Source organism: Lepidochelys kempii, chromosome 3 (genome assembly GCF_965140265.1).
Source record: "Lepidochelys kempii isolate rLepKem1 chromosome 3, rLepKem1.hap2, whole genome shotgun sequence".
Classification (NCBI taxonomy): domain Eukaryota; kingdom Metazoa; phylum Chordata; order Testudines; family Cheloniidae; genus Lepidochelys; species Lepidochelys kempii.
Window position 1 is genome coordinate 35,561,569 of NC_133258.1, and position 25,261 is coordinate 35,586,829.

Below are 25,261 nucleotides of genomic sequence, written 5' to 3' on the forward strand. Positions count from 1 at the left end.
AACATGGGTGACCAGAACTATACACAGTATTCCAAATGAGGTCTTAACAGTGCCTAGTAAAATGGCATTAATACTTCTCTAAGTCTACTAGAAATGCTTTTCCTGATACTCACATCTGCCTTTTTCACAGCTGCATCACACTGATACTTAAATAGTTTGCTGAATGTTTGCTGAATGTGGAAGTTCAGGATGATTGCTCTCATCTTTTCATTTCATTGTTATTGTCTGACTGCTAATAAATGTATCAAGAACCCTGATGTTGTCATTTTCCTTTTAATTTATAAAATAAACTTTTCACTGACAGATTGAAATTATAATCTAATGTTCCTAGTATCAAAGAATTTCAAGTATGTTATGTTCATGTAAATGCTTCAGAGTGAAACAGAAGTTCAAAAAATGAAAAATACCCTTTCTCCACCCCCTTCTTCCCAAAAACAGGACAAAATAATGTGAGAGATTTTCAGAACCCAGGTTTGTTCATTGATTAAGAAACTCACAAAGCATTAGTGAAACATGGTGGGTAAGCAGAACTGTAAGAATCTGTAAACAATGACTACAAACTCTGCTTTGAAACCATTCACGATACTTTTATTCAATTAATATTCCTGCGGGAATTCTGCGCCACTGTGCGTGTGTGGAATTTATGTCTTCTACAGATTTATTTATTTATTTATTTATTTATTGCTAAGGTGGTGGTGAGAATCACAGACTGGGTTTCAGAAGGGCTGGGGGGCAGGGGACAGACTGGAGCATGGGCTCAGGAGCTAGTGGGGTGACAGCATTGAGCCAGGGGCTGAATGGGAGGTGGGATGCAGGGCCACACAGGGACATGGGGTAGAGGGACTGCAGGAACACACAGGGATGGGGGCAGATGTGCCTGACTGAATGGGAGAGATTAGCGGTCAGCCAGAGTCTGCGTGGGGGAGGCTCCCCAACTCCCTGACAATCCCTTCCCCTGAAAATACACCTGTTCCATCCACACTCAGAAACCACCCAGATTTACTCCCAGCCTCCTTCCATCTACCTCAGGTCCTCCATTACCCCTGACTCCTCCAAGCCTTTGCACTGATTCTGAGGACTGCAGGAAATACGTTTCTGTATTGTAGTTTAAATGAATTGCTCTGTTCTGTATTAATATGCCTACTAAGGAATCTATTTGTCATTTTTTTTTCCTGAATCTTTTTTTGTGTCTGTATTTGTTGACAGGTATTTTGAAATAAATTGCCAAAATAATTGAAACTAGTGTGATTATATTGTGTTATTTTGACAAGCAAAATATGAAGAATTTTGCAAAATTTTAAAATATTGTGCACAGAATTTGTAGGTGCAGAATTCCCCCGGGGAGTAAATTAAAATGTACTATGTGTACTATGCTATGTATCTGAAACAATCTTAAATTTAGCTTGCCCATGTTAAAAATATTGATTATTATCATACTTTGTCCTTTAAAAGCACAAATGCTAATCAAAGGCTACAGTATTTTGGTTCTAGTTTTATAGCAAATCATGGAGAGATACATGAATACTTTTTTTTATATGTTACACAATCATTAATAAAAATTAAATGATGAATATTAGAAGTATTTTTACTTACAATTAGCTGTTTCAAGCCTACAAAAGACTGTTCTACGGAATTGGCATTTAAAACTTGCCTCTTCACTGCTGCTTGCTCACCCAGGAAACGGAGCATTAAGTCTTTTACTGCATCTCCCTGTGGCAAGGAAAGAGGAAACACAGATTATAACCAAAAAAACATTTTTACATTCTTCTAGTAACAAAAAACTTCGAAAGAAAAGACAAGTAAAATACTTCTAATGGAAAGATATTTTCAGTGAAAGTGTTTGTTTTCAAGGATGAATTGTTTTTGTAAAATGAATGCAAATCTTTACATATTTGAGACTTTTCCACAAAATAAAAAGTTCAAAAATTAGGATGAGATAGGCATCCAAACTTTGTGCATTGAGATCCGCCCATCACTAGATCTATATTTAGCTATATTGAAGCTGGTTTATACTGTGATTTTACATGCAGTTTAGTTGAGTAGAGGCTAGTTTAATGCGTGTTATTAAATGAATTTGGCTACAGTGAGACAGTTTTATAACATACTTTTGGATATAGTTTAGCTATGGGTGCTAGTTTAACAGCATGCCTTTGTGCTTAGTTTATATATACTAACACTGGGATTTGTATTTTTCTTATATTACTCCTCTTGTTGTCATAGGGTCGGGTACTCTGCTGCTTACAGCCCCATTGTGCTGTGTGACAAGCATAGGAGTCAATCTTCCCCAGCAGAAAATTCCTCCATTGAAGACGACCTCCTTGTTGCCATAAGTATGCTGCAGTTGGGTCCTGGCACCTGTGGCCCCACTCCCATGTCTGATATAGGGCAGAAAGGAAATGTTGTGGAGCAAATGTTAATGGTACAACTTAGAGCACCAAGATATATCAGATCTGGGGCTGGCTCCCTGAGCTCTTCTAACTTCTGCCCATAGTCAAGGCCACATGTTCTATGTGGTATGTTAACCTAAATTATGCAGCAGACACCCACATTTATGCAGCACTTTTTCCAATGCCCCATCACTATCACTGACCTCCTTTATCCCCCACAGTCCAGTAGTACAATCAGAGAAGTACTGGTTACTTATTTTGATATTAAATTCAGCTTATTATATTCTGTCAAATTTTAAATGTGCTGCGGATCCTTGTACTGAGGCACTTCAAAACCATAGTGATGGTAGCTTTTATACAAACCTGAGATTTGATATATTCATATATTATAAAGCCAGAAGGGACCATTGTAATCATGCAATATGACTGGTTTTTGATAACCAGGTGTCAAGCTCTCTGCAGTGGTTCAAGAGCGTGAGTACCAAACTCAGGGCAAACTGTTATGAAGCAGGGCACAAACCCCAAACTGGTTGTGACTGCTATACTTAAATTTCACCAACCAAGCATCAAGTGTAAATTCCTCAGGCATTCTAACAGTCTAACCATTGAGTCACAGACTCTCCCTTCGGGTAATCCAGTCTATCTTGCCACCTAAGCAAATTTGCCTTTGTGATAGATGGTCCCTTACACTAAAAATCACAACAATATTCAAATTATTCCCAGTCCCAAAGAAACAGGTCAATCACACTTTAATCTTACATCAAAGACAACCCTTGTAGCCTACAAGAAACTAACTAACTAAGAAAAAGAAATAAGAGTTATCAACATGGTTAAAGCAGATAAACATATACAAGTGAGTTACAGTCTTAGGTGCCAAATGGTGGTAGAAGCTTCTCTAATAAGCAAGCTCTATATGTCCTGCAGGGCTAACCCAGGTCAAGCACTGGGGATCTTTTGCTTATGCTTAGTAATCCTTGGCCCTCAGAGTCCAAGCAGCATAAAAATACAGTTTCTCCTCGTTAGGGATTTTTATTCCTTTCCCCCACAGTCCAAGCTGATGGGACAAGTCCACAAGCACATCTCCTCTTCACGGCTGTGGAAGGAAGCACTCAACAAAGTACTGTGTCCTTTGATATTCCACAATGGTTTGTCTGGTGTCTATGGGCCTTCTTTTGCTGGGAAGAAGATAACTTTCTGTGGCAAACTAGTATTTCACACTTGGTAATGCTTCTCTCCTGACTGGTGGTTTGCAGTTACAGAGCAAACATTTAGATATTACCTTATAACATGGGATACAGATATTATAAGTGATACTAATGCACATAGCAACTTACAAACATTTCATAAAGTCTAAAGACATTTTTATAAATCTAATACCTATTTTAACAATACTAACACATAGGTGAACCAGACCGGTTCCCAGCTATGCATTTGTCAGTGTTCAGTTGAGGCGTAGGGGCCAGCACCACACCAGGATCCAGTCAACGTTCACAGGTTAAGAAACGCGTCTTCTCTTTTCCTTCCCATTTTGGGCAGAGGGACTTCAAATTTGAGGAGAGGGAGGAGGATCTGAATTCCTCATCCTTTCTGGTGGCAAATAGCTGACCCACTGCATCCTGCCAAAATACGTGCCTCTACACCACCTGCATGCTCCTGCTAAAAAGATCATTAGTAAAAATGTGAATATGGGGATTTAAATTGTCAGGCTTCAGCATGTACATCAGCACTGACATCCCCCATTGATATAAATGGAGCAGTTCTCACCTCTCAGAGCTGTTTCTTTCATGGTAAGAGAAAAGAAATATCATCACTGCCTTTTATAGAGGGGTAATTGAGGCAAAGAGATTAATTTATCCAAAATTACACAGGAAGCCTGTGGCATAGCCAGGAATTTAATCCAGATCTCTCATGGCCCAATCCGCGCTTTAACCACTAGGCCACCCTTCCTCCACATACTCCATCCTTACAAAATAGTCCAAAAGAGAGCTACAGTAAGTTTTGCTGGGCATTTCTGGAGGACAACAGTATACAGAAACTAATAGCTTACTGACTGAGGAGGTTTTGTAGTACCTCCCCCGCCTCCCTTTTCCACTAGCCACACAGAACAACATTCTCTCTATTCTCACCCAGGAGGAAGAGGAGAATATAGCAGCATATGTGGTTCCACAACAGGAGCAGAATGCTGGATGTCATGCTGGGTAAGAGCCATACAAACATGTTCCCTGCACAAGATTTCAGCAATTCAATACCCTTACATTCAGAGAGGGCCAGAATCATTTAGCCCTTATGATCCTCTAATCTCTTTACTGACAGTGGGTAAAATTTAAAAGGAGTTATTAGATTTTTAAAAAACTGTTAATTTAAGCACAATCACCACTTAGATACAATTCAGCTCTGAATTTAAACACAATTACAAAGATGTTATTTTGCAGTGCACTTAGTTTTATTCTCATTGGCAGAAAATAGTTTACTATCATCATCACTGGCCAGCAAATTTAACTTAAAAAAAAAAATCAATATTAGTTGCTGCCTCCATCTATAGTCTGAAAAATAGACAATTTAAATCACAATAGTGGTGAGGAGAATCTAAACATGCTAGAAAGGAAGCTAATTTGGGAGAAATACATTAAATGAGCAAGAAAGAGGAAACGGTGGCAGCTGGTAAAATAGAGGTCAATAAATGAGCAAATAGGGAAAGCAGGGGGAAGAAGAAATGAGGTAAGAGAAAAATTGGCACAAAACAGAAGACAATGGCAGGGAGCATAAAGACGACATCAAATCAGGAGTGACCAAAAATAACTAATGGTAGCAAAAACCCCAGAAAGCAACAGTTTGCAAATTAGAGAGACACTGAATGAAGAGCAGGTAGTGTTATACTGCTTGGGGTAGGCAGTGTGATCAAATGGGAGAGCAATGGCTTGGAAGTCAATCCAGACCTGGGTTCTATTCCCGGCTCTGCCACTCACCTGTTATGTGACCTTGTGTAAGTCACTTCACCTCTCTGTGCCTGTTTCCCATCCTTTGTCTGACTTGTCTGTTCTTCGAGGCAGAGACTTTCTCTCAGTGTGTGATTGTACTGTGTCATGCATAAAGGGCCCTCAATCTCAACTTGGACCTCTAGGCACTACTGTAATATACACTCCCGGGGGAATTCTGCACCACTATGCAATGCAGAATTTGCACAGAATTAATGTTCTGTGTAGAATTTCATTTCTCCCCACAGAATTGGTGCTGCAGAGCTGCTGGCCACCACTGTGGACCACTGCACGCAGCAGAGCCAAGTTCACAAATAGAGGACACTTGCTAGGGGGAGAAGGGGAGCTGGAGGCTGGCTGCTGCAGTTCCCACCACATCCTGAAGGGAGGAGGTGGCGTGCAGGAAACTTTGTACAAACCTGGTCCCAGCATCAGGCTGTTTCTTTCTTTGGATCCTTCGGCTCTTGGGGGGTAGGGAGTGCAGGTGTCTGGGCTGGGGGAGTTGTCCAATGCCTGGGCTCTGGAGGTAGGGAGTGCAGATGTCTGTGCGGGGGGGGGGGGGGGGGAGAGGAGGGAGGGGGGCAGGAGTGGGAGGGCTGGGGGGTGTCTGGGATGGGGGGTAAGGGGTTTGGGTGTCTGGGATGCGGGAGGGGGTTTGGGTGTCTGGGATGCTCTGCAGCTAGTCTTTGGGGATGCGAGTGCAATGGATTAATATACATCAGAATTATGCCATAATCATATAATAATATCACTGTGAAAAATATGGGGTGCAGGGTCACAGCAAGTATCTGGGCTGGGTGGTGCCTTATGGCTGGGCTCTGTGAGGCAGGTGGTGCAGGTATCGGAGATCAGAGGTTCCCCCCCTCCAGATGTGTCCAGCTGGCACATGACACACCCAGACTGAGGTGCCCAGCAAAAGCATAACAGAGAAACAGGAACTAAGTTGTCATAGGGGGTTTCTTTAACGCTCTACTTCTGGAGGAACTATTTTCTGTTGTCTGTATTTTGACAGACATACTTGTTGACAGGTATTTATTTCACTACTGAACGATAATGAATTTTATACTATGGTACTACTAAATAAGGCTTAAAAAAAACCAGTATTACCTGACCTCTACCATCTGAAAGGCAAAACTTACTAGCCAGAGGTGTAGAGATGAAAGAGGAGGATGAGGAACATGACCTGTGAAGTCCAGAGGCAAAACTCTGTTGAGAAGCTTAATCACTTAGTCTCAGCTGCTGGGACAGGGGAGGATACAAGAATCTCTATTATGAAGCAGTCTCTGCATACTGCTTTCACATCAGCCTCTGGACAACAGATGTCAGATAAACTTAAAATTCTAGTCTTGCTAAAATCTAGAAGAAAGGAATTTTGTGTTTCTTCTCTCCTTTGCAGTGTTGCCTGGCTGCTGAGAAGGGAATGGGTCTCCACTACTCTATCCCTCCACCAACCTTCATTTTGGGTCCTCCTCACCAGTAAATGGCTTCAATGCCTGCCTCTGTTGCTGCTCCTAGCTTTCTAAGCAGTGTCAGAATGCAAATGACCTGATTCTTGACAATGTCAGTGCTACCAGTAGCATTCTGAACATCAGCTATGAAAAACGACAAGACTTTCATCACTCTGCTGTAGCACTGAATACTACAAGCAAAAGCGCTGGAGTTACCAGTCTGCAAACTTCATAGGACACCACATTGCTTTAATCTATATCCAGTTCAGGTTTGGAATGTGATCTTTGCAAAAGCTAGAAATGACTTTTTCAATGAAAACCTAGATTCTATATAAATTGATTGCATCAGTCTCTACAAATAAGTAACAAAGCTTTCGGATCATTACACGCGAGTCAGTTTTTTGAGTCCTTTCATGAATGACTGGTCAGTCAGTCATCTTCAATGCTCTAATAAGGACTGCAATAGTACACATAAGATGAACACAGGCTGTAAAACAGGGTAATAAAAAGAATAGACCACTAGATGTGTCATCCCATTTCATTGCCCTAACATACGAACAAAAAGTAGGATGTAGCTATAGATTCTTACCTGGATGTTGTCAAACTTTAATCCAGGCATGGTGAGATTCTCTTTGTCTATAAACAGAGTACTATATTGCTGAGTGGCTACTGAAATTAAAACCTTTCTAGTTTCCTCGCTGGGAAGCCAGGCATCATTTCTTCTATCTAATTCACTCATATTCAAGGCTGTGGCAAATGGGTCATCACTTCCAGCAAAAACAGCTTGGATCTGTGAAAATGGTTTAGGAGATTGTGACATTTCTAAAGATGCAGGGGGACTACCTGCTTCAGATCTCTCATTTCCTACAGAGTAAGTAGGGTCAGCAGAGTCACTGGAATTGTCTCCAACTGTACTGACAGATGACATTTGTTCTGGGACTGAAGAACCTGCATTAGGGTTACTGACAGAAATAAAAGTAGATGTAGTAAATGAATCAAAAAACTCAGCAGCTAGATTATTAGTGTTAATAGGGTCACCAAAAAATGTGCTTAGGCTAGGACTTGGTTGAACCACCTGTGGATGAGACTTCACCGGAATCTCATGTACACTACTAAAACTAGGAGACTTCACCATTTGAGGCTCAAAGCCATCATGTATGAACAACTGTGGTTGAGCATTAACATTGTTTGCTTGACTAAAAATGGTGCATACAGGGATAGGCTCAGCTTCAGGAGATGATTTGCTGGCAAGGGGTGATGATATTGGCTCCTCAGATTTACTTTCATCAATATTACTTGGTGTTGAGTCACCTAGAGCTTCATTTCCCACTTTCAGTTCATCTTTCACTGCTTCTTGAATCAACTCTTCCTTTAAAGATGCCTGATCATCTGTTCCAATATCAGAAATATCTTTAGGTGTTTCTTCATGTTCAGTTTCACTGTCATTACCTAGGGCTTCTTCCTTATTCAATTCTTCTTCTGGTGTACAAATGTCCTTGACTTCCATTTGTTCCACAATCTCCTGCAGGCAACCAAGTTCACCGGTGTCATCTTCACTATTGTTTGGAGAATCAGAAATAATGACACTCTCCATCATGTGTTCATTAAGTTTATCTATGAAGTTATTGGAATCCTCTGAGATGGTCTCATTCCCTTCAGACTCAGATTCATCTCCACCAAGATCAATGGTTTCCTCATGGAAGAGAAGTTCTTCCTGAGCCCTCTGCTGAACTACATTTCCACTTGCCTCCTCATCTGAAACGCTCTTCTTAGCATCCTCATCGTTACATTGATTATTTTCCATTGTGACTAAAGAAAGAGAAATATATTCCAGAAGTTAATTTTATTGATCAATTTAAATCATTGTTCTGAAACTCAAGAGTATTTATTAAAAAGGCACAGAAGGACTTTTTATGTAGTCATTTGATTATTAGAATATTTATTTTTGTCACTTCATTGTTGGCCAGCTATTCCGTACTTGGCACAAAAATGTTTTAAATTTACCTTTTGCCACTATGAACTTGTGAGTCTCAAAACATTATAAATTTCAGGAAGGCAATGGTGTGTGAGTGTGCGTGCACACGCTCCCATTCAACCACTCCAGCCTCCCCAGAAAGATATTTAGCATTATGCTGATAAATATTTCCTTCCAGTTAAACAAATAATATTACAAAATACTTAGCTGAGAGGCAGCTCCAAAAATCAACACTAAAAATGGACCAGATTGTCTTTTTCTTACAAAAATATCTTTCTGCTAAAAATTACTTATTCTGATCCTCCTTGGTTTTGATACTGCAAGAATCAAATAGTACATCTAAAGCAGGCCAAAAATGTAGGCTTACTCTCTCCCATGGCAAGAGTCCCTCTTCCCTATTTGACCAAAAACATCTTATTAGACTTCATTGCCCTCTAGGTTTACTTCCTTTGGATTGTTCAGAAAACTTCTCTCAACATCACCACCTCTCCTGATACAGGTTCTCATTCATCTCTGTACCTCACAATGTTTTATCTAAACTACAAAATGTTAATATTCTTTCCAAAGGGAAAACGGAGACAGGAAGATCTAGTTTGGGGGGTTGCTTGCCTGACAAACTAATAGCTCACACTTTCCTTTTTCTTGGTCACTCATTCAATAATGATTTAGGTAGGTGGCATTCAGATGATGAATTGTGATTACTGCTACTGATTGGCTAAAAATTGTTCACGCAACCACTATTTTTGTTATCGCTCTGCTTTATGCTTCTGTCAGTCACCTGTTGTATCTCTTTCCTTTTACACTATAAGCTTTTTAAGGAAGGGAATTAAATTGTATAGTGCCTACTACACTTGCTTAAGCTGAGGCCTTTAGGCATTACTGGAATATAAATATTAATGATAATAAATAATAAACGTGTTTGGGTATAGGGGAAAGGAGAAAACCAATAAGCACCTGATCCTGCTCCCACTGAAGACAGTGGGCATTTTGCTACTGATTCCACTAAAAATAGTTCTGGGACCCACAGAAAGACAGGATTACGCATCTTAAGATTTCTGAAATTTTTGTTCAAGTCTAGGAGTTTGCCTCTCAAATTTCAAAAGTTTTTTTTTCTCCTGCTGATAATAGCTCATCTTAATTAATTAGCCACTTACAGTTTGTATGGCAACTTCCACCTTCTCTGTATCTATATCTATCTATATATCTTCTTACTATATGTTTCATTCTATGCATCCGATGAACTGGGCTGTAGCCCACGAAAGCTTATGCTCTAATAAATTTGTTAGTCTCTAACATGCCACAAGTACTCCTGTTCTTTTTGCGGATACAGACTAACATGGCTGCTATTCTGAAACCTGTCATTAAATCTAACTGGCATTTTTAAACCTCTCTTTTTAACATCTAAACTTTGGATACCCCCAAATGGGGTTCTCCATCACTGCTTCTGGCAAAATTCAGTAAATACACTCTATTTTACCTTTGACCTATTACCCTTTGATTGTGAAAAACTTAAACAAACAAAAAAGCTATATTTTCCCATATTTTAAAACCTATGCAGGTTTGGAGAAAGCAGCAAATTTTTCTGGGAGATGAATTTATTTCTTTAACCTTGGAGGCTTCTAATTTGCTTCTCATCTCAGACTAAGTAATGATTACATTTTTTTTTTTATTTTGATGAAGTGAAGGCTTCTCTTTTTATATATAAAACTATAGCTAGCCTGGTACTGAATCCATGCAGAATCCCACCGAAAACAACAGTGCTTTGCACAGGCACAGGAATAGGTCTCATTGCAGGATGGGCCAAAGCTATTCTAAAATCGCAATGAAAAGTTTCTACCAGTTATACTCATTGAAAATACTTTTAGCCTGCTCTGTGAGAAGCTCATTCTCTTCCTTTGTCGTCTCTAACTGGATTACTCAACTTGTGGGTCGGGACCAAAAACTGGGTTGCCTGAATATTTCAAAGGGTCACATAGCAGCTCCTGTCCCATGGGGCTGGCGGGGCTCACCTCCCTGGTCCAGGCACTTCAACCTCTGCAGTCCCAGTGCCACGCAGGTTTAACCCAGCCATCAGGATGACAAGCATCTGGGTAGGCCAAAGTTTAGAGTGGCACTGCAACCCCATGAGCCAGGTCACAACTCCGCTCACTCAAACTTGGTCCAGTGAAGGGGGCAGCGCCAAACCTGAGCTGCGCTGCAACTTGGAGATTGCAAAGCCCAGAACAGAGAGCCAAGCCCTGCCACAGTCCAGGAGCTGCAGGCACTGTGGGGTGAGTGCCCGGCCTTCCACACAGTTTTGCATCCCGATGTGGCCCTCAGGCCAAAAAATTTGCCTACCCCTGACGTATGCTCACAGCTTTACCATGGAATTCCACGTTTGAGTCTTCATAGGCATCTGCGCTAATTCACCAGGCTAAACCTTTGGCCTGGCCAGTCAGTACCCACTATCTCCCATGGGTAGAGCGAGTGGGTTTGAAACGCCCTGGTAGGTACCGCAGACAGGGCTGAAGATCCGCAGGCAGCGGGGTTGAAGCAGGGCGACAGCACAGAGTCTGGTTACTGCTCCCGGGTAGCACGGTGCTGGGTGCAGGGGAAGAACGTGGCCACTGTCTAACAGGGGAAGGGAAGGGTCCCAACCCCTCGGGAGAGGGGGGGGGGGTCAAGGGCCTCTCACTGCGGTTCACTTTCAGGCAGGTCCCACGACCCCCCCCGCGGGGGGAAAGATTTTGCTCTGCGTGCGGCAGCCAGACCCTGCACATCCACGGCAGGTCGTGGCACACGTGACAGCCCCTCGGGGAGGCACCTCTGCTGCCGCCTCACCCCAAACGGGGACCCCGGCGCACCCCTGCCCGGCCAGCTCCACGCTAGGGAACCCCAGGCCCGCTCGCTGCCTGCCCCACGCCAGGCTGCCCCGCCCGCTCCCTGCTACCGACGGCCCTGACCCTCACCTGCTTAGCGCCCGCAGCAGCCTTGCGCCGCCGCCGCCCGACGGCTCCAGCAGCGACTACGCCTGCGCTCACAACCGGGTACCGGTCTCTACGGCGCCTGCGTCTCCTTCACATCACCCGGAAGGGGAGAGCAACGGATGCCGCAGTGGCTCAGAAAGCCCCCTGGGCTAGCGAGTAACGCGTGAAAGAGGGGGGCCGGCTCAAGCTCGGGGAAAGGGCTGTGCGGCTGTTGGGCGAGACGGGGGGCCTTGCGGGCGCAGCCGTGGGGAGGCTATGGAGGATGACGCGCCGGTGATCTATGGGCTGGAGTTCCAGGTGCGCGTGAGGGGGGAGAGGAGACCCTAGGAGAGAGAGGTTGGGGGGGGGGAGCTACTACCCGCCGGGGGGCGGTGTTGGAAGGGAGCACGTGGAGGTGGCTGTTGATCGCCGGGGGTGGTGGTGTTGGAGGGGAGCCTGCGGGGCGGGGGCTGTTGCTGGCCGGGGGGGGGGGCGGTGTTGGAAGGGGGCTGTTGCTGGCCGGGGGGGGGAGCGGTGTTGGAAGGGGGCTGTTGCTGGCCGGGGGGAGGAGCGGTGTTGGAAGGGGGCTGTTGCTGGCCGGGGGGAGGAGCGGTGTTGGAAGGGGGCTGTTGCTGGCCGGGGGGAGGAGCGGTTTTGGAAGGGGGCTGTTGCTGGCCGGGGGGGGCGGTGTTGGAGGGGGGCTGTTGCTGGCCGGGGGGGGGGGGGAGCGGTGTTGGAAGGGGGCTGTTGCTGGCCGGGGGGGGGGAGCGGTGTTGGAAGGGGGCTGTTGCTGGCCGGGGGGGGGGGGAGCGGTGTTGGAGGGGGGCTGTTGCTGGCCGGGGGGGGGGAGCGGTGTTGGAAGGGGGGCTGTTGCTGGCCGGGGGGCGGGAGCGGTGTTGGAGGGGGGCTGTTGCTGGCCGGGGGGGGGGGAGCGGTGTTGGAGGGGGGCTGTTGCTGGCCGGGGGGGGAGCGGTGTTGGAAGGGGGCTGTTGCTGGCCGGGGGGGGGGAGCGGTGTTGGAGGGGGGCTGTTGCTGGCCGGGGGGGGGGGAGCGGTGTTGGAGGGGGGCTGTTGCTGGCCGGGGGGGGGGAGCGGTGTTGGAGGGGGGCTGTTGCTGGCCGGGGGGGGAGCGGTGTTGGAAGGGGGCTGTTGCTGGCCGGGGGGGGGAGAGCGGTGTTGGAAGGGGGCTGTTGCTGGCCGGGGGGGGGCTGTGTTGGAGGGGGGCTGTTGCTGGCCGGGGGGGGCGGTGTTGGAGGGGGGGCTGTTGCTGGCCGGGGGGGGGTGGCCATTGCCTACTTGGGGTGTGTGACAGGGCTTTTCAGGGGGCAGCGTGGTGGGCAGTGGAAGGGGACAGCCCCTTGCAGAGCAGCAGGCGCTGGGGGCAGCTGATACTAGGCAAGGTGATCAGACTCTCTACAGCATCCCCCCGACATAGCTGATGATCAGGGGTTCTTCCTGAGCCCCGAAATGTGTTTATGCGACAGCCTTAATTCTGACCCTTGCCTGCTTTCATATGTAACATAACAACCACTTGTTAAGGTGCCTAACAGCCTGTGGGCAAGAGGAGTTAGTATGGGGTGGGCAAACTTTTTGACTCGAGGGTCACATCAGGGTGCGAAACTGTGGAGGGCTGGGAAGGCTGTACCTCCGCAAACAGCCTGGCCTCCTTACCCCCATCTGCCTCCTTGCACTTCCTGCCCACTGACTGCCCCCCCCCAACTGCTGACCAATCCAGCCCCTCCTGCTTCTTGTCCCCTGACTGCCCCCTCCTGGGACCCACTGCCCCTAACTGCCCCCCATGGGACCCCCCCATCCAAACCCCCTGTTCCCCATCCCCTGACCACCCTCCGCCTCCCCCCAGAACATCTGCCCCATCCAACTGCCCCCTGACTGCCTGCCCGCCCCTGCTCCCTGGGACCCCGTGCTCCTTATCCAACCCCCCTGCCCAGTTACCATGCAGCTCAGAGCAGCAGGTGCTTGCTGCCTGGTGAGGGAGGACGGAAAGCAGGGGAAGGCCTGGGGGCCTAGTCTCCCTAGCCAGGAGCTCAGGGGCTGGGCAGGAGGGTCCTGCTGGCCGGGTGCGGCCCGCAGGCCGTAGTATGCCCACCTCTGAGCTAGTAGTTCAGGGAGGAGGGAACTGCTTGTGCAGCATGACTTGAGTTGTGCCATATTTGGGAGGATAGACGAACAGTAGGAAGATATGTCAGATACGTACGAAGCGCTGTGGCCTCTTTTATTCAATAACCAGTGTTCTGTATCTCTTGTTAGTTTTATTTATTTGTATTCTTTAGTGCTTGAGTGCCCTAGCTAGAATGGGGAGGGAGATGGAGGTGGGGAGCATTATGCAAGACCGTGTACAGACGTAGTATAGAGTAGTCCCTGTGCTGAAGAGCTTACAATCTAATAGACAGGATAGATTAACTGCTATAGAGCTATGGACAAATAGTCAAAAGAATAGAATTTGTAAGTTCCAGTTTCACCCCAGTCAACCTCCTTCGTAGCCCTGGCTCATCCTGAGTGGCCTCCTTACAGTGCACTCACGGAGAACACTTGGCCTCGGTCTGGGCAGGGGAAGAGAAATGCCAAAAATTTTTGAAAGTATATGCTCTTGGTTGCTTCTCTCTCCTGCAGAGTGGGGAGACTCCTGGCTCGTTGTTGCAGGGCAGGCAGCCTGTATGGCTCATGAAGAAGACTGAAATACATCTTGTAATACATTACCATTCATCAAATTCAACCAAAGCTTGCGTTCTCTTTTATTTTACCTATATGACACCTCTTCTTTACATATTTATGTAAAATGTACAGTTTTTAATCCCCAAATACACAGAGCGGATAGAATAGAAATGGATATTTTTTGGCTGTTTGGTATGTTGGATTGTAGTATATAGTTAGGGGGGTGTTTGTGTGTGGTGTAGATTTTTAGCTAATCTTGTTTGTGTGTTTGATTTTTAAATGGAGGAAATTGTTTATGTAGAAAAAGCTTGTACTAGTGTTTTCCATATTGGGAAGTTGTTGTTTGTATGTTTGTAGTAGTGTTGTTTGGATGATGCTGTGAAGAAAATATGATGGTGTTTTGTGTTTTCTGTGCTTGGATATTTGCATGTTTTGTGTGGAGATGGAAGCAGAAGGTGCGTATATCCTAAGTAGTAGATTTGAGGGTGGATGGAAGGCTTGCAGATGAAGATGTCTCTGGAGTGAAGCTACACCTGAGGCAACTTTTCTTTCTTCTAAATTTCCTGTAGCTCATCCCTGGGGAGTCCCAGCCTGAGAGACCCGATCAGGTTTCATTAGTCCAGGACTACATCTGGGAAGGTTGATCATCTAAACTGGAGTATGTGGCGAATGGATCTCCTTGGATCACTATATGTCTGCTGCTTGTTTGCTGGGTGAATGGCGGTGTGTGGTCCATCAGGAGGTCTTCAATGACTTGAAAATCAAAAAGAAATCCAACAAAAGTGGAAGCATGGTCCTAAATTCCCTGTAAGCTGCGTGGCCGAGCAGCAGTCTATTAAGCGCTATGCAGGCACTTGGGAAACCCAACCCCGGTGGATCTGCCACGAATGGGGGGACAGGCGCGCCTCGCCCGGCATAGTTGGAGGATAGGTGCCCCGGCCCCAACTCAGCCTGGTCCCCAACCTGCCACGGCTAGGGCTCCGCCCAGATGCTGCTGCTGTGGAGAGAGAGCTGGGGGGAGTCTTCTCTCCCCATAGTAGCCCCGGGGCAGCCTGCACCCAAACCCCTCATCCCTGGCCTCACCGCAGAGCCCGCACCCCAACCCTTCAGTCCAGGACCTGAGCTGCCGCGGCGGGGAAAGAGAGCTGGGGCGAGTCCTCTGCCATAGCCCTGGGGCAGCCTGCACCCCAAACCCTTCATCCCTGGCCCCACCCCAGAACCCGCAGCCCCAGCTGTAGCCCTCACACTCCTGCACCCCAACCCTCTGCCCCGGTCCTGAGCCCCCTCCCACACTCTGAACCCCTCAGCCTCACTCCCAACACATACATTTTCTTACGTGCACCAATTTGGAGGTGATGTGTGACACACAACAAAATTCATTCCATGCATGTGTGGGAAAAATTAGAGTGAACACTGAATGGTCATATTTCTAAGGATGAGTACAAAAGAATAGCACAAGCATGTAGGAACAAAATCAGAAAGGCTAAGGCACAAAATAAGTTAAACCTAGAAAGGGGCATAAAAGGCAGTAAGAAGAGGTTTTGTAAATATCTTAGGCGCAAGAGAAAGACAAAGGAAAGTGTAGGTCCAGTATGTAGCAGGGAAGGAGAGGTAATAATAGGTGACATCAAGAAGGCAGAGGTGTTTAATGCCTATTTTCCTTCAGTCTTCGCTAAAAAAGTTGATGGTGACCAGATGTTTAACACAATTAATATTGACAACAAGGAGGAAAGAATACAAGCCAAAATAGGGAAAGAACAAGTTAGAGTACATGTAGATAAGTTAGATGTATTCAAGTAGTCAGAGCCTGATGAAATTCATCCTAGGGTACTGAAGGACCTAGCTGAAGCTATGTCAGAAATGTCAGTGATTATCTTTGCAAGCTCATGGACGATGGATGAGGTCTCAGAGGACTGGAGAAGGAAAAACATAGCACCTATTTTTAAAAATGGGAACAAAGAGGAGCTGGGGAATTATAGACCAGACAGCCTAACTTCAATACCTGGAAAGATACTGGAACAAATTATTAAATAATCATTTGTAAGCAACTAGAGGATAATAGGGTAATAATAATCATAGCCAACGTATTTGTCAGGAACAAATCATGCCAAGTCAACCAAATTTTCTTCTTTCACACAGTTACTGTCCTAGAGAATAGACGGAGATTGTAGATGTGGTATATCTTGATTTTTAGTAATGCTTTTGACACAGCTCTACAAATTAGGGAAATGTGATCTTGATGAAATTTCCATAAGAAGAGTGCAAAATTGGTTGACAGAATAATCATCAATGATTTGCTGTCAGACTTGGGGATATATCTAGTGGGATCCTGCAGAGATTTGTTCTAGGTTCAGTACTGTTCAATATTTTCATTAATCACTTGGATAATGGAACAGACAGTATGCTTCTAAAATCTGCAGATGACACCAAGCTGGGAGGGGATGCAAGCACTTTGGAGGGCAGGATTAGATTTCAGAGTGACCTTGACGAATTGGAAAATTACTCTGAAATCAACAACATGAAATTTAATAAAGACAAGTGCAAAGTGCTACATCTCGAAAGCAAAAATCAAACATACAACTACAAAATGGGGGAAAACTGCCTAAGCAGCAGTAGTGTTGAAAAGGATAAGGCTTAAAAGTGAATCACAAATTGAATATGAGTCACCAATGTGATAAGAACTAAGAATGGTCATGCTGGGTCAGACAAATGGTCCATCTATCCCAGTATCCTATCTTCTAATAGTGGCTGATGCCAGATGCTTGAGAGGGAATGAACAAAATAGGGCAGCTATCAAGTGATCCATCCCCAGCTGTCTAGTCCCAGTTTCTGCAGTGGAAGTGTGCATCTCGTGCAGGCAGATGATGTCATTGTTGTGACAACAGGATAAATCGCTGCTGCTGCTCCATTTGGCTACTGACAATCCTGCAATGTTGAGTTGCAGTACTCAGGGCTAGCCTGATGGGTCAAATGTTGGAGGAAGGAATTGCATCAAGAATGTCATCTGGCAGGTGATCGATATTCGGCCCTAGAAAGGACTTTCAGTGTGGTCTGCTGGTTAGGTCATCAGTTTCCCAAGTATGAACTGAGTATTCACAGGGAGAGCAATAAGAATGTTGATCCATTGCCACAGAGGTCAGATGCTGATCCATTGCTGATCTGTTCAAACATCTCAGATGCCACTGAGCTTACATCTACTAGTTTCTGTGACTCAGGTGGAAAGTTTCCAGATCACAAATGTTGACAAGCCACCGTATTTTAATTGGGACCAGAAAGTTCTGTCAAGACTATCTCACGCAGCAGTCTATGTTGCTGACTTCAACAGTCACCATCCTGACTGGGGATACTTGGGGCATCAGATGCTAATGGGGACCAACTGGTGGAGTGGGCATCTAACAATGATCTTGCCCTCCTCCATGATGCAAAGCAGAGAGGCACTTTCTGCTAAGCCAGATGATCTTGTGAATACTCTCCTGATTTGTGCTGGGTGTTATCTGTGGATGGTCACTCCCAACCTGCATTATGTCTGGTCTTGGAAGATTCCCACACAACCAACACAGACCTTCTATTATTCACATTGGCCTACAGCTCCCAATCATTAGAATCTTTAACAAACCAAGATGGAATTTCAGAAATGCAGACTGAAAGAAGTACACAGATGCTTTAGAATAAGGTCTTGTCTCTGTACCATCACGCATCTTCCCCGTCGATGTAGCTTTCAGTCATTTCTGAGAAGCCATCTTCAAAGCTGCCTACGCATCCATTAAGCATGGCTATAATCTAGTCTACACACTGTGCCTTGATGATAAATATGCTCAACTTCTCCGTTCAATATGAATCCTCTGGTGATCCAAATGTAACTGACCCATCTAATTGAGTTACTGGGTGCTACTAGATGGGCATGATGGCACGAGATGACTCAGAATCTAGATATCACTCACTCAAACTGGAAATGCTGGAATTTGATTAGTCTGCGCAGTTCAGCAACCACTAGCCCTAAGCTGACCACTTGCATGCCAAACCAAGCTGTTTGACATCGGCTGAATGTGTCAAAGGCCCCAGATGAGAAGAATGTCAGATGACAGTTTCATGACAAATAGTGTCAGTTCCATCAGAGAAAAAACACTCGGTAACTCAGAGCTGTTCACAGCCACAGACTGGATGTTTTCAGACAACTATCCACAATGACTCCAAGATCTCGTTCTTGAGTGGTAACAGTTAATTTAGACCCCATCATTTTGTCTGTGTAGTTGGGATTACATTTTCCAGTGTGCATTACTTTGCATTTATCAACATTGAATTTCATCTGCCATTTTGTTGTCCAGTCATCTAGTTTTGTGAGATCCCTTTGTAATTTTTCACAGTCATCTTCGGATCTAACTGTCTTCAGTAATTTTGTATGGTCTGCAAACTTTGGCACCTCACTGTTTATCCCTTTTCCCACATCATTTATGATTATGTTGAACAGCACTGGTCCCAGTACAGATCCTTGGGGAACCCTGTTGTTTACCTCTCTCAACTGTGAAAACTGACCTTTTATTCCTACCCTTTGTTTCCTATCTTTTAACCAGTTACTGATCCATGAGCAGACTTTCCCTCTTATCCCATGACTGTTTTCTTGAAGTAATATTTTGTCTCCTTTTTTGCTGTAGTGGAGGGGTGGAAGGTTTGTTTTAAATTGATTCAGAGCTGCTACTGCTGCTACTAAAAGTATGATAGTTTCACTACCTTGGAAACAGATGATGCATTATAGACCCTTTTTTTTGCATGCGTATGGTTATTCCTCTCCAGCTATGTAATTCATGGCTCTATAAACTGCTTTAGGATGCAGTAAATGAAAATGCCAGTTCATTTTATTCACTTGACTAGATTACGTCTCTGTGGTTCATATGCTTTTCAGTATAACCATTGTATTTCAGTATTAACTAGGGTATACCTATACCTATTCAATTGTGGATATTGGGGCTGAGGTTTTCTGTATCTCAAGCTTTCTGGTGAATTAGGCTGTGCATGCTTCAAATGGAGGAGGACAGCAGCAGTGCACAGTGACTCAATACCAACGCTTATCATTAGGGTCGGGGAGGAGAGCTTAAACAACCAGTTGCCAAAGCTTGAAGTACTACTCTCCTATACATTGACCACATGTTCTGTCCATCTGAAGTACGTCTATCACCTGTTGAAATTATTGTTTGTTTATTTGTATTACTATAGCACTGAGGAGCCCTAATTATGGATCAGGACCCCATTGTGCTAGGTGCTGTACAAACACAGAACAAAAAGACAGTCCCTGCCCCAAGGAGCTTACAATTTAGGTCTAAGACGGAAGACAACAGGTGGATATACACAAACAAGGAAGTACAATTAAACAAGAGGCAGTACTGGTCAGCATGGTAGGCAGTAATTTCTGCACACCAATAGCTGTTTGTTTTGCCATTGTGACTTTCTCTGAATCAACTTGCCTGAGTAGACACTATAAAAAATAACAGATTTGCATACTTGTGGATGGGCCATCTGAAGGTCCATTATCCGTATTAAGAATGAAACTGTCTCAGATACTGGTAAGCCCCTATTGACAGATCTGAATCTGATAAACACAAATGCATTTTTCCATCCTTTGAATAAGGATAACATGTAGGAAGTCAGTTCTTTATTTTGAAATGTATTACAATTTCAGATATTTAACCCAAACTTTTCATATTTTTCAACAGAGTGGGGAAAAATACAATTCCCATTTTTAATTTTTTTTTGGAGGGGGAGGAAGAAGAAAAAGTTGATAGACAAATGTCAGCATATGGTGACATTCCCCCCCCCTTTTTTTTAAAGTGCACCTTGAGTCTAAACTGCTTTTAAAAAGAGGCTCTTTAAAGAGGAGGGAACAAAGTTCTTACCAGTATTTCTTTATTCCATGAAAGACCCAGGAGATCTTTTGTTGTTGTTGTTTTGTTCTACTCCACTTGTTAAACAACTGAAGTCTATTTGATTGAAGAAGGTTTGTAATGACTGGGTTGTTTCTAGTGGTGCTTTCGTGAAAAGAACTTGGCAGGGGATTTGGAATGAAGAGAAGTTCTCACCATGGCTGGGGGGAAATCCACAATATACATTTTTATAAAAATTAAAAGCTTTTTGGTGAATTTTCTTGCTGTCACCGAACACTACAGACTAGCAACGCTGGCTCTGTATAGACGCAATGCAGATAGATGCGATGTAAGTTTCATTGCATAGATCTGCCATTGTAAATCCATAGTGATTCTTTTCTATTATTTCAGATTTTAGCATGTCCTGAGAATAAACCGTCAGTTGAATCAAAATTTCTACTCACTTTATGATTTGTTTAAATGCTCACTGTGTACTAGTTTTTGACCTGTAAACTCATTTCACTTGTTACCCATGTCAGATTTAAATCTAAAGTAGAAAATGTAGTTTTTCATTAAAATCAGTATTCAGTCTAGCATCTGAAATGTTTATCTGTTCAGTGATGTTCCAGAATGAATTCTGAACTCGAGGTCCAGTCTGATCAGAACCCCCTAAACAGATGGTTGGACTGCTTGTTTTATTCAATGAAGATCTAAGTGGGTTTTTCCAAAATACTATTCTGTAATTAACTTGTGGTTAAAATGAAATAAATAAAATAATAATACTCCTAAAATACGTGTCTCTCTAAATCAATTAAAAATTGATTCCTAATCAATAAGGCTATAGTAAAACAAAACTGGACCTAATCACCCAGCATTTAACTACGTCAGCCAAAAAGAATGGTTGTAGTGGAGGTGGGCAGAGCTACTGGCTACCTCAGTCCTTCCAAAATGCCTGCTTAAAAATATTGGCTTTGCCTGGAGTATCTACAGATTTGGGATATTTAAGAGCAAGTGGGGATGTGAATTCCAAAGTTATCTGACGTTATATTATAGCATCTTATTGGTCTCTTTAGCAAACTGGCCAAAGACTGAAATATCCTCTACCGCTGAGAGGAGGTCCTTTGGGGACAGGGTGGAAGCAAATGGCGAGGTAGGGCGGGAAAGGCTGTATTATCACTGTCAGTGCTGTGCCTTTTTTATCAGTAGGTGGAGGGTGATAATTTCCATTTTGGTCATTCTTGTAGGATTTAGCTTCAGTGGCTTAATGTTAAAAAGCAAGGAGGACCAAGAACTTCTTTCCTTCTAGCTTGCTCTCTCCTATGAATAGTAGGGAAAAGAATGAATTGGTGACTTTGTGTGAGTTCCCGGATCTTACTTAAAGGTGTAAAATATTTATTTTGAATAATTTGTCCAAGAATGCCCTTTGTCATTGCAGCCGGCTTAAGTATTTTTGCAGCCACTTCTGCGTCCTTCCCATGTTCCATGATTCTGGGTTCATTAAGAATAATTAATTTGGGAGAAATCCTTAACATTGAATCGTGGTTTTTAAAAATAAATAAATATGTCCATATTTATTTAGCACTGAGAGTATAGTAGGTACTTTACAGATGTGAGAAGCAATCCTTACACTAGAAAACTTAGATAAATAGCCTAAATACAGATAAAGTTCAGGAGAAAGATGCAGTGTAAAAGTTTGGTGCTCAAGGTGATCAACTGGGATGTCTTTTATGTTCCAAGATTTTCACAAATTATCAATAATGTATTGCATTGTATTTTTATAATGGTTTTCTTTTTTGCTAGGCACGTGCTTTAACACCCCAGATAGCAGAAACAGATGCCATTCGATTTTTGGTTGGGACACAGTCTCTCAAATATGATAATCAGGTAAACTTTTGTCAGAATAATACATGTTAAGTATCAGGAATATTCTTTAACTTTTTTTACTGGTCTATTACTTCACTTTCCTGCCAAGTTTGAGCATTAGATGCTTTATTTTAAAAAATGTATTATGTGAACAAAATGTACACATTTTGATAACTAGTTAGGTGAATGAGAAGTCTTTTTTTTTTTTTTTAAAGGTTAATATAATTTCATAGTCGCCCCATTTTCTAAGACTGGTGAATAATTAATTAAAAATGTTTATCATAACTTATTTGAGAGAAATTACAAATGAATCAAATGAGTTATTTAACAAATATTATTTGACCAGTTCTATTACTAAGTTCTGCTTTTGATTTTGTAGAACCAGTTTAAACTGCAGAACAGATAACCCAATTAAAATAAAATCCTGCTTTCCATTTTGAAATTGTAGTTAGGCCCTCATGATTTACTTCAGTGGAACTCCTTAAAGACATGTATGTGTAGGTAATAGGCTCATGGGAATAGAGCTGTAGAAAAACTTCATTTTTTGCCTGTGAATATCCATAAAACTTCCATCACTGTGTTTCTGCAGGGAGTAAAGGCTACAGTGACGTACAGCCTATACACAGCCATCTTTTTTGTCCAATCTTTCCTTGTAAAAGTAAAATAGCTGACTTTTTATAAGATTAACTTTAGGATAAGCCTTTATATTGAATGGCAGGCTGGAGCCCTAAACTAGATTAAAAAACCCATAGTGTTAGTACAGTCACTGACTTTTCACATTAGAATAGTTTCAGAAACAGTATTTATTCACTAATACCTTTAGCACACAAACAGAGCTTGGATTCAGGAGGTGCATGGTGCTTTAGTGTGCTGACACTTCTCTCAAACTTCTATCTTATTCTCCAGAATCTCAGCTTCCTTTTTTTTTTTAAAAGTCAATCTCTAGCTGTTATGATTGCAAAGAAAACTCAAATGTGAAGGGTATAAATGACATAAAGATGTTTAGAGAGAGGAGAGAGCCTGGAACAGAAGCTCATCACCATTCATCTTAGTGAAGTTTTGTCTCAGATGCCCAGTAGTAACTTAAATGTCAACATGAACTGTTTTGTTTTTCATGTTCTGTTTCTCATTTTGGTGCTACTAGTAGGTGTTGAGTTTGAGAGATGTTCCCCTCCCTCCCCCCAGCCAGTCAAGAAGGAGCTGAGCCCAAGGAGCCTAGCAGAGCGCATGGACAAAGTCAAGCTCTGTCAATGGGGAGCTGAGTTCAGAGGGCATGCACAATCATATTTTGAAAAGCTGTACAATCCAGTGTGAGCAGCGTTTCACTTTGGTGGTTCATATGGTTGGAACAGTACCACCACCTTCCACCTCAGTTTAACCACTGAACACAGCATCCATAATGGCATAGCAAACACAGCAGTTTCACCTTGTTTGTTCGTACAGTCACATTGGCACTCTGTAGTATGAAAACCAGACCTTTGCCCTGAAAAGCTTACTCCTTCCAATTGACAGAGAATATGATGGAAAAATAAAAACATACCAAGAGTGGGAGACTGAGGAGACACGATAGAATAGGGGTGGGCAAACTTTTTGGCTTGAGGGCCACATCTGGGTGGGGAAATTAGCCATGAATGTAGGGCTTGGGCAGGGGGTTGGGGTGTGGGAGGGAGTGTGGGGTGTGGGAGCGGGTGCCATATGCAGGAAGGGGCTCAGGGCAAGGGGTTGGGGCAGAGGAGGGGTGCAGGGCATACGAGGGGGCTCAGGGAAGGGGGTTGGGTGCACGAGGGGGTGGGGGCTCAGGGCAGTGGTGCAGGGAGGGGTGCAGAGTGTGGGAGGGGGCTCAGGGCCAGGGGTTGGGGTGCAGCAGGGGGCTCAGGACAGGGGTTTGGGGTGCGAGGGGCAGGAGAGGTTTGGGGTGCGGGCTCCGGCCCAGCACTGCTTACCTGGAGTGGCTCTGGGATGGCAGCGGCGCGCACCGAGGCCAGGGCAGGCAGGCAGGGAGCCTGCCCTGGCCCTGGCCCTGGCCCTGCGCTGCTCCAGGAAGCAGCCGGCACTGCAGCCCCTCAGGAAGGGTAGGCAGAGGGCTCCGTGTGCTGCTTTTACCTGTGGGTACCTCCCCTGAAGCTTCCATTGGCCCCAGTTTCCGGTTCCTGGCCAAACCGAGCTTCGGGGGAGGTACCCACAAGCAAGAGCAGCACGCAGAGCCCTCTGCCCCTGCTCCCATGGGGGCCGCAGAGACGTGGTGTCGGCCAATTCCTGGTGTGGGGTCAGCGGTGCCACGGGGCTGGCAATCCCGCTGGCTGGATCCAAAGCCCTGAGGCGCTGGATCTGACTCACAGGCCATAGTTTGCCCACCCCTGCGATAGAAAATGTAGGGAAGGGATCAATGTTCCTAGAGTATTTTCAAAATTCAGATTATTTTGTTTTTCTCCTGTTAAATATAACCTAGCATGCAAGGGAGAACAGATAGTGCTGGAGCTGAAGTTAGCAATGGAAAGCTACCTGAAACTGAGTTTTGGAGAGGGGAAAGCACATGGTGTATAAATAATAAGAGAAGCCGTTCAAGGTATAAAGGTCTGGGTGCAGTGTTATATATCTTTATAAGCTATGGTTGGCAGAGGGAGAAGAAAATGACTTACAGAAAAAATTTAGTTTAAAAAAAACCAAGGAGCAAAACTTTTTTTCATTGTTATATCTCAGATAGTGAAGTGCCTGAAGATTAACTATTGACTGTGAAGGTGTTTTATACTAACTAGGTAATTACATGTAATTTTGTGCCTAGGATAAACTATCTTTGACTTCACGGAGTATTTAGCAGAGGATTTAATTACTAGTTTTTAAGGACGAAGTCAGCTTCTAGTTGTCACCTAATATCCAATGAGTTTCAAATCATTAACATTTACTGAAAGGGAAATGTTGACATGGTTCTGAGAAGGTGACCGTGGGCACTAATTCTTTACTCTAACCGGGTAGGTACATGTTGACCCTGCATCAAGCACTTTTTTTCACTATCTGACTTTTTTTCTCTTTTTCAAGGGAATAGAACTAAACATTAGAGGTGCAGGGCTTTTAGCTGACTATTAACAAATAGTTGTGGTTAATGGCACTTGGGTGTGCTTCATGCTATCATCTTCTCCCAGC

General features: G+C 44.2%; 2 protein-coding genes across 6 annotated transcripts in view; one reads left to right on the top strand and one right to left on the bottom strand.

The window, feature by feature from the left end:
• The window catches only part of TRAPPC12 (trafficking protein particle complex subunit 12), an 85,189-nt gene extending 73,348 nt beyond the window's left edge, over nt 1–11,841 (bottom strand). For all 4 annotated transcript variants that reach the window (XR_012157933.1, XM_073336095.1, XM_073336096.1 and 1 more), the window contains exons 1-3: nt 11,734–11,841; nt 7,400–8,619; nt 1,594–1,710 (exon numbers count right to left, since the gene is read on the bottom strand). Coding sequence is in view for 3 of the 4 variants with exons in the window: in XM_073336095.1 (XP_073192196.1) it covers nt 1,594–1,710; nt 7,400–8,614 (1,332 nt within the window). In the remaining variant the exon portion in view is untranslated. The remainder of the gene's footprint in view (nt 1–1,593; nt 1,711–7,399; nt 8,620–11,733) is intronic.
• Nucleotides 11,842–25,261, top strand: part of EIPR1 (EARP complex and GARP complex interacting protein 1) — a 167,500-nt gene continuing 154,080 nt past the window's right edge. The window contains exons 1-3 of one of the 2 annotated variants that reach the window (XM_073336099.1): nt 11,842–12,048; nt 19,476–19,562; nt 22,058–22,141. In XM_073336099.1, coding sequence (XP_073192200.1) covers nt 19,545–19,562; nt 22,058–22,141 — 102 coding nt within the window. In that variant the 5' untranslated portion in view covers nt 11,842–12,048; nt 19,476–19,544. The remainder of the gene's footprint in view (nt 12,049–19,475; nt 19,563–22,057; nt 22,142–25,261) is intronic. The other variant, XM_073336098.1, reaches the window with a different exon arrangement.